The sequence below is a fragment of the Pholcus phalangioides genome, unplaced genomic scaffold (assembly GCF_987345545.1).
Source record: "Pholcus phalangioides strain wild (caught in Gottingen) unplaced genomic scaffold, Ppha-v1.0 ptg000030l_1, whole genome shotgun sequence".
NCBI classification, from domain to species: domain Eukaryota; kingdom Metazoa; phylum Arthropoda; class Arachnida; order Araneae; family Pholcidae; genus Pholcus; species Pholcus phalangioides.
In genome coordinates, this window is record NW_028301620.1 from 6774497 (window position 1) to 6787625 (window position 13129).

At 33.9% G+C, this 13129-nt stretch overlaps 1 protein-coding gene across 3 annotated transcripts in view; it reads left to right on the top strand.

The window, feature by feature from the left end:
* Positions 1-13129, top strand: part of LOC149067508 (phospholipid-transporting ATPase ABCA1-like) — a 188392-nt gene that overhangs the window by 75181 nt on the left and 100082 nt on the right. For all 3 annotated transcript variants that reach the window (XM_089252757.1, XM_089252756.1, XM_089252758.1), the window contains 7 exons: positions 2024-2338; positions 2462-2640; positions 5146-5297; positions 6884-7020; positions 9690-9899; positions 9998-10275; positions 12206-12505. In XM_089252757.1, coding sequence (XP_089108883.1) covers positions 2024-2338; positions 2462-2640; positions 5146-5297; positions 6884-7020; positions 9690-9899; positions 9998-10275; positions 12206-12505 — 1571 coding nt within the window. The remainder of the gene's footprint in view (positions 1-2023; positions 2339-2461; positions 2641-5145; positions 5298-6883; positions 7021-9689; positions 9900-9997; positions 10276-12205; positions 12506-13129) is intronic.

Here is a 13129-nt window from a genome sequence, read left to right on the forward strand (position 1 = left end):
ACCATTATAAAGGCATAAATATTATACATACACTGACAGCGTTGAAGAAATGACAAACCATTGTAAAGGCATATACACATCTTAAACTCATTGCTAGGGAACCATGGTAACCAAAGTAAATGTTCGGAAAGTGTTTGTTGAGGCCCAAAAACCATTGTTGCCCTACGGTTTTTTGCCCATTTGAGGTGTTTGCCCTGCTCTGGCGAACTTTTAAAGTAGCCTATCCTTTAAGTCGGACCCCATTTGGTATATATGCAAAATTTGAAGACGATCGATCTAAAATTGTAGAGAGAGAGAACATACACACACACACACAGACAGAAAATCAATTTTATATGTATAGATTTTTGTATAAATTTTCAAAATCATGCTTTTTTCCAATCCGGGAGGGGAGGGTTGTTCTTGAACTCCCACCACTGGAACTAATACCCATGAAATTGTGCAAAATAGAATAGCAAATAAGAATTAAAAAACAAATAATGATCTAAAAAAATGTGTCAAATGGAGGACATAATCAAAAAAGGAGGGCAAGATCTCTCAACCAAAAAGATTGTTGTGAATTCAGTGCAATAAATGTCCAAACATCTTACCTTACTCACCATAGCTAGTTTCATTGGAAATTTCGTCCAAAGAAGAGTCACTTTGATTTTGAATAATGAATTTATCTGCACTGTTTCCTGCATTTTGCTCTTCTGTATCTTCCTCTACATCTCAGAGACCTCTTCCAATCTATTATTGAGAGTTTCAAAGGTTTGTTGGCATTTGATTTCCAAACAATTCACATGATTTCCCACTCACTTTCATACCAAGATTCAGGCTCAGAAAAATGTTCGCACTGTAAATGAATTGAATGAAGAGGCGGGGATCTCATATCAAAACACAGTGATTAGCGTGGAGGAACTGTCGCACCGCTATATTACTTTTATACAAGGTTAATGTTCACAGAAAGACACCCCATGTGGTCTCTCCAGCTGAAGGTTCTTGTGCACATACTAAAAATGCATACAAAATACGGTCTGGCGATGATATGTATCAACACGCTTTTTTATATGTACAAATAAATGTATATAATCTGAAGCTGTGTGACAATATCATAAACTTAAAAAAAAACACCCCAGTTTATGGATGACAATATTGAAGGAGGTCTCTTGCATGGCCCACACAAGGGTGGGGCTGATAGGGCTCCAGCCATAGGGCCTGGGATGATTCTCATTTTTTTTTCACGCTATAAATTCACTGAAAGTCTAGTCTCAGGGTCCGAAAAAAGATGTCAGCCTAGAAACCCTACCATGGTCACCTGAAGTATAAACTGAAAATAGACTTATCACAGTGAATTTACCCCCTTCCCCCATTTATACTCCCCTTTCCAGTTTTGTCTTTAGCTTCAAATATTGGATTAAAATGTATAAAAAATATCCCATATCATTCCACCGAACCACCTGAAACCTTATAAGTTTCCTTGAGCTTAAAAAGTAGGAGAGATTGAATATGATTCTATATATATATATATATTTAGTAAACTTATTAAAGTTTTGAAGAAAAAAAAACAATAAGCACACACACATTGTATGCAAAAAACTGTAACAACTATGCAAATGCTAAGAGTAAAAGTTCGAAATTTCAAACGAGGTCAAAATGACCGCTATGTGGTTCTAAGTAGACGTTTTTCTCCAAGGATCAATGAAATGACTTAGAAATTTATTTTTTATGCCAAAAAATTTCTTTTGTCAAATTAAAAAAAGTAATGGAGCAAAATCGCCAAATTTTGAAAAATAAAGATGTAGCAGGGGTAATCTCAAAGTTCAGAGAGCGGTAGTTCTAGTGTTAACAAGTATAAATGTCAGTTTTATCTGATTAAACCAGGGTTCGACTGTATTTCATTTTTAAGATTTTTTTTTTTTTGTTTCTAGAGAAAACGCTTCAAAATTAAATTTCAGTTAGTACAATTCAGATCAAATTAAGCAATGCACAATTTAATAGTAATACCCAAAAGCAACTACTTCTAATCATGATTCAATTTCAGATTTCAGGCAAACGGAAAATAAACTGGATCAAACTCAGAGGAAATATCGAATATCTAGTTGGATACTTGAAAAACTCAAGTTTACAATGCACAACCTCATCATATAAACAATGTTTACCTCCAGTACTGACAGCAATTAATTCTGTGCTTGCATCAATACATCTTTTTCTCCCACAAGAAACGTGTTACTTCATGCCGTTGACCTCTAACCTTCCTAATTCTTCACTGTGTTACATCCTTCAGCTTCAGATGGTTAAAGATTCCATTGTTTCAACTACAGATGAGCTGCACAGTTCTGTGAATCTCATGAGGCAGGCAAGTTTATTCAGCAATCATGATTTTTTTTTAAATTATATTTACAGTAATCTGTTCCTATGACTGAGGAATTATGTCTCATTTGCAAAAGTACTTATTATTATATGCATTGTATATTCATAGAACAGCACTGCTTTTGTGTGGAGTGCTTTGTCAATGATTGCTGAACAGATCTTTGATTTAAATATCGATGAAGAATTTGAAGAGTCCAAAGAAGAGATTCTTAATGTCTTGAATGGTCTGAGACTTTCATCTCAAAACTTATCTGATGGCCAGTTTGATTGGGAAAACCATGTTAAACTGTAAGTTTAATTGTGCTTGTTTTTTTTATTCTCCACATGAACAATTTTGATGGAGCAAAATTGATAATATACATGCAAGTAACAAAATGAGCGTACCTTGCATACAATAAGGCGACCATATCCACTGTTCAGGAAATAAGGTGCATGGTTGAACATTGAACCATGTAATGCATACCACATTCTTCCACATTAGCCTGCATGCCAGGTCATTTTTAAATATCTGTACTCAAAGAATCCATTGAATTGGTGGATTTAAACCTTGTGTGCTTTCTGCGTTTTAAGATCTTTTATGTTTTATGAACTATGTTGGAGACAGTTTGAATTGAACATTTGCTTTTGCCACCTTGCCACCATAAATCTTGGTTTTATTGCAGATGTCTCGGATATTAAGTATATAGATTAGATCTCAGTCAAATAGACAAATGAATAGGCAGTAAATTATTTTTATATTCTTTGTTTATGCGTTCAAGATTTGAATTAGCAGAGCGAAAAATGAAAGAATTGCATTGCAAAACATATTGCAATACTAAAGTGGCAGCATATTCCTTCAATCTCTAAACGGCAGGGGGGGGGGGGGGAAGAGGAAAACATATTATCTGTATTTCCTATTAGGATAGTGATAATTAGGTTATACGCTTAATTTTCATCATTATTATCAAATTTCTAGACAAAACACATTTTTGCTACAGTGAAAACTATTTTTTCCAATTTGTATATTTATTCAGCATTTAATGCAGATTGATATTGGTCATCCCAATGTATCATGTGACTCTGATTGAACTTTGCTTTTTTTCTGGCATACAAGACTTAATATGTCAAAAATCTGGTGTTCCTTGATTTTTATGGCATAGCAACTAATGCGAGGGAAATAAGTGCCTGTATGAAAGTCTCATCAAATCCTAGTTCTAAGTTGCTGGATTGTGCGAGCCGACATCATCTATTCTAGAATATTCAGAGTCTGAATAAATGCATTGAGTTGATATGGTAGATTATTTTTCTAAGGGCCTTGTATTAATAAAAAATACTGATAAAATAAATATAGTCCACACACACGTTTTTACAAACTCGTAGGACTTGATAAATAGCTCATAAATGGGAGAAGCAATGAAAAAGCATGTTAAGGTGCCTACAGACAACTCTGACGTGATGTGGGGACGATTTGGTGATGTGTGCGTTATGAAATTACACTTGCGACCCTTCTGTAGATACGTTCACTCTATGCTGACATGACACATCATTACAACCTGGCTCCACATCACGTCAGAGTAGTCTGTAGGTGCCTTAAGTCACTCACCTCTATTGATGATTTAAAAAAAAAATCACTTATATTTGTTTCCTTTATCACAAATTTATTTTTGTCCCAAAGTGTGTGTTTCAAGCACACTGTCTCTCCCCTTCTCTTATCAAAATTTTAACAAAAGCTGACTTCGTCCATTGGCAATTGATCTGACAGGTTGGGGGTAGGGGGGGGGAACAGAAAGAGCCTGTTTGGGAAAAAAACTGTTTTACAGAGATCTTTTGGCTCGTCATCATGAAATAAAAGTTTTAAGGAATCGAGATATCTTGTAATTGCTGAAATACAAGTTAGGCAAGATATCTCATAAATGCCGCTGAGAGGGTTAAGTTTATATATTAAGTACTGAAAGATATAGTTGAGAGAAGTCATTCCTAACATGTTTAATATAAGTTTGCAATGCCATGCCCACTGTGTACAGCATATGAATAGTGCCTAATTAATCAAAAAATAAGATTCTGTTCTATTTATCAACTTAACTACTAAATCGTTAAATTGCAACTTGTTACCTAACGTGCCGTTTAAACATTTGAACTCAAAATATTTGAATTTATTTTGACTACTAAATTGCTTAACCCTTGTAAATGGGCCTTATAGCTACATATTATTGGCTTGTTTTTCTCTATGAACATTTGATTGCCTTCAAATATTCTTTTGGTGTGATACCGCTGTAACCACTCGACCGCTGTGGTGGTCGAGTGGTTATAGTGACGGACTCGCGATGCGAGGATCCGGGTTCGAACCCCACAGTGGTGGTCGGCTGAAGTTGGTTTTCTGTGGTTCCCAACTTCAAGGCGCAAATGCGAGCCGATCTCCCCGTTAAAAAGTCTCGCCACAGAGAGCAACAGTCCTACAACGATAAATCATTCAATCATAACACTTCACTCATAGTTAGAAAAACTGGTGGCAGATGGCAGCACTACACATAACAAGCATTACAGAGAAACAACAAAACTTCACGTCAGGTTTCACTACACGCACATTCCCGCATGTACCGATTCGTTGGGGGTTTCCGCGCGGGGGGGGGGGTGGTGTAGTAGTAGGTAGGGCCTTCAAAAAAATGGCTCGGGGATCCATGATGTTCTTAGGTCAGCCACCTCGTTGGGCAGTTTGCCTGTTGTGGCGTTGTATTTGTATTCGTTGTATTGTATTGTATTTGTATAAAAATTCTATTAAAAGCACTAGTTGAAAGGATATACAAATTTTTTTAGAATCTTCGCTGTTGTGAAGCTGATTGGTACTCACTTGGAAGAAGAATACCAGAGCGTGAAATCATTCTTCCACACTTTCCATTCAATAGTCAATTTGTTGGTTAATAGAATTCAAGCCATTGAGTTGTCTGCAGATGAAGAATCTAATGATGGTAAATGTCTTAACATTTTTTTTATCGTTTTTTAAATAAACTATATAACAAAAAAAAAACTTTTTTCTTTGTTTCTGGGTAGAGATTGTTATTTCTGTGTGTGCTTAACTTGAATAAATATGAAAATAGTTATTCCCTCCCTTATATTTGCTTTTGTAGTAAGGGGGTTGATATTTGTGTGAACCATTGGCTGATTGGAATTGTGTAATTGACAAAAACAAAGAACTCTTCAAACTGATAATAATTTTAAAAACTGCAAATAACTTTTAGAATATAGTAAGCCACACATCTATACGTTTCAACGGAAACAAAATTCTAGTTGAATTAAAATTTTAAATCCAAAAAGGATTGTACTTTTTTCAATCTTTATTCTTGTATACACACTATATTCACGTTTTAGCTGCCAAAAGTGATATTTACCATCTCCATGATATTTTTAATGCATTCCCCTTGATATAGGTGCTCTAAGTCGAGAATTCCTAGATGAATGTACTCTTTTGAGTTGCCCATGCTTTCTTTGAATCTGTTGAGATGTGCATGGAGGATTCAATGTACCACTTGGGAACACATTGGGCACTTCATTTTTGCATAGATTTGATTTGACCTCTTTAATGATTGTCCCTCTTTAGTTTCAATGAAATATGATCACCCTTAGATATCCATGATTTGTGAGATCAATAACTGAACTCCAGGGAAAAACTTCCATTTATCATATAATATATTCGTGATACTTCCTTACAACTTACAATCCTGGTTTTCAGGTATTTAACCTCCAAAATAACAAAAATTTGCTTGCCCCAGTGGTGGTCATTGAGAAATGAGGTTTTCTATCCTGGAACAAAAATCATCTTACATGGTGAGACTATTTTTGGTCAGTTTGTCATGGATTAAAATTTAAATGTAAGAAATTATTATTGACAGGTATTATACTTGGATGCAATTTCAACAATAAGGTAAGTAATGAGTAGCATTTGATTGACAAAATTTCATAACTCGTAATATTAATAGAACTTTCACTCTGATGACATATATATAGAGTAGTTATTAATAATTGAAGGGTGTTCAAAGTTTTGGTATGGTATAGTGTTTAAAATATTTCTGGATCAAAGGAAAGTGTAAATCTGTTCTCAGATGGTGAAATGTTATATATAAATCACTTTTCCCAAAAAATTGAATTGCTCGCATTACAGAGTCTCGTTCTTTAAAATTTTTGAAGGTGGCAAAATTTCATCTTTCTCTTTCAGTTTATAAGTAAACAATGGAATCAAATTGTAATAAGTGAAAAAGCTACAGTATCGCATGTTGTCAAAATATTATTTATAAATTTTCCATCATGAAATTTTGAAAAAGTGACTCGTAACATTTTGCCATCTGAGCACAGAAATGCCTTCAACTGTTCTCATTGTTTATTGATAATTTGATGTATTTTTTTACTGTAATCACTTCAATGACACTTGGTCTCAAGTGTTTTGAAAAAATATGAAATAGGCTGAGTAACTTAAAAATTAAACTTTTTTTTTGTTTTTAAAATACTGCAAATAAAAGTGCTAAATACCCATGTAGTATGAAACTTTACATGGTTTTAGGTGTAGGTGAAAAGCCGGTCAGAGTAGAAGATGTGTTTCCTGATGCCCCAGTCACTCAAGCAGTTATAAAGAGCTTATTACCTAAGTTGCCTGATGTGCTGTCTACACTTTTCTGGACTTCTCTTGCTCAGGGAAAGGTGAAATTATATATAAAATTTCTGAGACGTGGATATCTCTTTATTGCAATATAATATATTTTTTAGACCAATTAACACTAGATTGCCCAAGGAAGTCATTTTGACTGCTTTTTAATTTCAATTAGAAAAACAATTATGTATATAATGACACAATTTCTTAGAATTTTGTGACTTTTTGTACAACATATAAATGCGTTTATTAATAATTGTAGTTACCTCCCCCCTCCTTCATTTCTGGTATATATATATGTGTTATACCTATATTGCCCAAAAGCAGTCATTTTGACTGCTTGGGAAATTTTAAATAATCAAATGACTCTTATTATTGAATTGATTAAATTTCTTATATGACCAGTTCGGCTCTGTATTGGAATAACAGTTTTCATTTTTTTTCGATTATTGTCACATGATAACATACAAGTACATGATAAATTGTCGATACTTGATAAGTTGCAGTTGCTCAATAAGCTAAACTAGTACTTGTTATTCGAATCTTTATGCAGTGATACTTGTTCTAATAAGTTGTTTATTTTATTTCTTTTGCGCCCTAAATTCATGAAAGAAATGTCGAATAGAAGTGAGTTATTGGAAAAGCTAACGAATATAAGTGAAGAATGCTCCGATATGGAATCAGATGCAACAAATTCTGAACTATCATCTGAAGATGAAGCGGATTATATTCAGAGTGAAACATCTGTCACTGAAGATAGCGATGAAGAGTCGATCACCAATGATTAAAAAGAAAGTGTCATCAATATGCCCAGGAAAAAGTGTAGGGTGCTAAGTAATTCAGACTCTGATGAAGAAACTGAAAACACCTTTCAGGAGACCTAAACAGCTGCCGATTGTACTGTGTGGTTAAAATTTGACAAAGGTGGTATTCCTGGAAGGTTACCATCTACTTGTATTTTCAAGGGTGTGAAAGGGCCAACAGGCTACGCAAAAAGGAATATCATGGCAGATAATCTTATCAGTGCATTCTCATTGATAATAGATAACTATATTATCAAATATATAAAAAAGTGCACAGAAGAAGAAGGCAGCCGAATTTTGAGGAACGATTGGACAACATTACCGGAAATACGTGTATTTATTGGGATTTTATATGCTCGTGGAGCCTACGAGGCAAAAAATTTAAAACTGAGTTATTTATGGTCAGCAAAGTGGGGCCCCGAATTTTTTAGAAAAACTATCGCCAGAGAAAAGTTCAAGCAAATCCTACGATTTATTCATTTTGACAAAAGAACCGAAAGAAGTAGGTGCCTACAAACAAATAAGTTTGCCTTGGTTTCGGAAATATGGGACAAGTTCATTGAAAATAGTCAAGCTTGCTATCAACCAGGGCAAAATATAACAGTTGACAAGCAATTATTTCCGTCAAAAGCCAGGTGCTGGTTTACACAGTATATGCCTAATAAACCCAACAAATTTGGCATCAAATTCTGGCTTGCATCAGATGTTAGTAGCAAATATATTTTGAATGGTTTTCCTTATTTGGGGAAAGATGAACAACGACCATCGTCAATGCTTCTCAGTGAACACGTTGTTCTGAAACTTGTCGAGCTATATACAGGCTGTGGAAGAAATGTCACGACCGATAACTTTTTCACTAGCATGTCACTCGCGACAAAATTATTGGCCAAACAAGCAACTCTAGTTGGAACTATTAGAGGAAACAAAAGAGAACTACCCAAAGCAGCCAAACAAACGAAGGATAACATGCCTCGTTTTTCCACTCTGCCATATAAATCAGAGAATTTTGTTCTTACAATATATAAAAGCAAACCAAATAAAAGAGTAGCTGTTCTAAGCATAAATTTGTGAAAATTGATAAAAGTAATAAAAAAATGTTACCGGAATCTATTCAATTTTATAACAGCACAAAATTTGGAGTTGATATGGCGGATCAAATGGCCAGAAAATATACAGTAAAAGCTAGTTCTCGTAGATGGCCCCTCCAAATATTTTTCAATATTTTAGATTTGGCTGCTATAAATGCTTGGATCTTTTACAAAGAAACGACAGGAATACAAATACAACGAAAAGAGGTCTTGTTTCAATTAGCAGAACAGCTTTCCACCGAATACAGAGCTGCAAGACAGAAAAATTCATCAGAACATGAAGACCCACAAAGATCAACTGCAACATCATCAAATGCAACCCATTCTAACGAACGCAAAATTTGTGAAGTACGACTTTGCCACAACAACAAAACAAATAATATATGTGAAAAATGTCAAAAGTATGTTTGCGGAAGATGTACACATAAAAAGATTTCCACTTTCATTTGCATAAAATGTACAAATAATAATGCATAAATTATTTTTTTTTTCCAAGTGAAGTAAATTTTTTTTATTGTTAATATTTACTAATAACTTTTTATATAACTGTAAATAATATAAAAAATATTAAAAATTAATTTAAAACAAATTTCTTTACACATTAGTTATTCTTTCACAATGCAGTCATTTTGACTGCTTTTGGGCAATATAGGTATATACTAAGTCTTTCTAGTGTTAATTAGAAATATTCAAAAATAATTTTTAATTAATATACTTATTGATCTTCAAAATGAAAATATTGACTATTGAGAATCAAATCAATAGCTTACTTTCTTTTTTTTTGTGCCTACTTACTAATATTTTTCCCTTATTGCATTTTTTTCCCAGTTGCATCACATGGCTGCAGAGAGTCATAGGAACCTTACCATAGTCACTAAACTCCTTTGTAATGACACCGTCACTGATTATTTGTACAATCCTTTATTCAAAACGAAGGACCAGTGGGAATCCCTGATGAGTGAAGTGTGTAGTCATCCGTACTTCAAAGTGTTTGAAGAATTGTTGGAAGATCCTGACATTCAAGTCATCATATTTGAAGTTAGTGCAAATGGGGGAATTCTCCTTATTAACATAATCAACGATAAAAGAACTTATAGTTTTAGTGGTTTCACATTTGTTTTTTCCCCCCCTATCAGGCTGACAGTGCAGAAGACCCTGTGGAATGGAAAGAGCTAGAACAAGGTCTACTAGATCTCACATCCTCTTTGGTGAAGCTGAATCAAAAACGTAAACTTGATTTCAGCGTTTTGCCATCCTCCAATCAAGTTTGGACTGAACTCTGGCAAAACATCAGCCAAACTGCACAGAAGCCTCAGATTATTTCATATGTGTTGGCGAATTCTTTCTTCTACAGATTTTGTGATCCTAGCATACTAAGGACTGGAGAAATGTCAATCTTCAAGACTATTTTAAAGTAAGAAATAAATTTTATTTCTGATTTAAATTATTAGTTACATTAGTAATTTAAGCCTGTACAATAGGTTAATTTTTTTGTATTGAAATTTTATTTTAGATACCAACCATATACAGTGATACCTTGGCTAATGAATGCTCGGCTTACAAATTTTTTTGCTAACAAAAATTTTTTTCGTGATTTGTTCTGCCTCAGCCAACAAACATTTCATTGATATGGGTACTTGTGCTAATATAAAACAACCATGTCGTAAACTGAATTTTAATGGCAATCATCATCAGAATTATTGTCACTCAAGCTCGATTATCTCATATCCACCTCGGATTCTTCTTCCAGAATCTTCACTTTTCTTTGTGAAAGTTTTTAGGCGTTTCAAGTAAGATGAGATTCAGCAAATGGGTTTTTTTTTTTCAATTGATTTTCTGTTTTCAGAACAGGCACTTTTCCAATGCAAGACATTCTAGGAGCTTTCATTTGAGAGAATCATTAATGGGTGGGAAGACTTACAAACTGGACTGGGTTGTGTCAACACCAACTTCAGTAGACTAAAGCTGGTGTTGTTTGTGTACATAATGTAAAATATAATGATTTTTCTGTATCTCATCATCCTGTAAATTCCCATTAATCCAATTTTTCGAAGCTGTTAATTTTAGCCTTCAGTCAGTTTTTGTCTTTTTTTATAGCACTCCCCGGGGGTTTAAAAGACTTATCTTAGAATTTTGAGCAGTATCTGGAATGAATTGAAAACCTATAGCAAATTGCATTTCCACTAACAAACATAATTCTAGAACGAATCGCCTTTGTTAGCCCAGGTATCACTGTATAACCCTGCTCCTATTGTCACAGGGGCAAAAAATTACTTCTTTCTTTTCCTTTCTTTCAAACCAAGCACAACTCGGATCTATCCCCATCTCTGGGCAGTTCGCTACCTGGTGAGTTGTGCCAGAAGTGTAAGTGTGTGTACCTAACAATCTGAGTGCGTATCTAGTGCTGTCTGATTTTTCAGCTCTGCCATTTATGTTTCGGAAGTTAAGTGAGTGAAGTGTAATGATTGAATTGCATTTGTATCATTTGTATGTCTGTTGCTCTCTGTAGCGAGACTTTTTAAAGGGGAGATCGGCTCTCGCATTCGTGCCTCAATGTTGGGAACCACAGAAAACCAACTTCAGTCTACCACAGGGGAAATTTACAACCACTACCTTTGATAAGATAGCTATATCATCAATTAAAAAGAGAAAAGTTAAAATTAAAAGGAAATTATCAAGGAAATGGTTATTGAAAAGAAGTCAAAGTCTGGTGTGAAAGAATTGCATTACTAACTAAAACTTGTGTAGTTATTTGCAGATAAACCATAATTTCCTCCTAAAGACAAGTATTCGATTTGGTTACATCATACCTGAAAAACTAACAGACTTCAGTGACTTTAAAACTTCTTGTTTCAGAAAGAAATTATAAACCTGATTTCTATCGATTCTCTGAAAACGTGTTGCCAAGTTTTTCAATCTAGTCGTGGATTTCATGTTTCAATAAAATACTTTGTCATCGACAAGCTTGGTTTTATCTGATACAATTTTCCATATTTGGTAAAATTTACAATTGATATAAAGTACTTAAATTTGCCTATACTGACTCATCACTATGATTTCTTGATTAATCACACATTTTTAAGTCTGGATTAATTTCGCCAAAGAGTTTTTTATATGTTATTTATTATTTATCGTCTTTTGTTACTATGATTACATGTTGAACACTCTGACATAGTGAACATTCATTCTGTTTATAGTGGTTTCTGAACATATAAAACAACTAGATAAGGTGATGGTAAATAACTGGAGATGGTTTAAAAATGTTAATAATTTCCATCTCTGTGTTATCCAAAACATTTGGCATTAAATCTACATTTTTCTAATTTTATATTATTTCTTTTTAGGCTACCCCTAGGCATTTTCAAAAATGCAAATGTTTCTCATTTATCTGAGACGTTATGTTTCATGAGCAAAGAGAGGTTCGCTGAAGAATTCATCAGTGATTGGATGACATTGGTCCATTCAAATGAATCACAACCATTTTATAAAGACTGGAGTCTTGTTTATGATGTTTTCTTAAGATCGTTTAACATGAGATCAATCATCAATGGTCTGCTAGGAAATGAGGGCTACAACTTTTTTCATGCTCTTGACTCTCACATACTGACCAAATGGAATTCCTCAGATGCTAATAGTTTGGCCAGGTTTTGACAATTTTTTCCTCATTCTCTTTTTTTTTAATGTATATGAATTACATCTCTATATACAAGATGTCCTATAAATTTGTAAATAGTTTAAAAATTCATAAAAATTGAAGGAATATCGTATATTTGAATCTGGTTTGTGGGAAAGTTATTCTCACGAAAAGGGATTTTATTCTGGTCAGGGGAAAAGTTGATTCAAATTTCCATCAATAGAGGGCACTGCACAAAAGCAAATCACTGGAAATATACAAATCAGAGTCCTATAAAATGCACTATATATGATGAGCAGCTCACGTTTGAATTTTCCAGTTACTGGTATTTGCATAAAGTTCTCATTGTGATATCAACATTTGTGGATAAAGTGCTATTGGTGAAGTTGTTTTATCTCTGGCACAAATTGCAGGCTGAAGCTTTGCGAACGTTTCAAATTCATAAGAGATTGAAGAAAAGTTCAGGTCCAATCACTCCTGCCAGACTAGTTTACAGTGTTCTCTGTCAACAAAAATTTGAACTACATTTTTTTTGTACCAAAAAAAAAAAAAATCTCTTCTTTGTGTAATAATTTTTTTTTCAAACTGCATTCAAGTATTCCAATTCCTTCAATTTTTATAAATTTTTTACCCA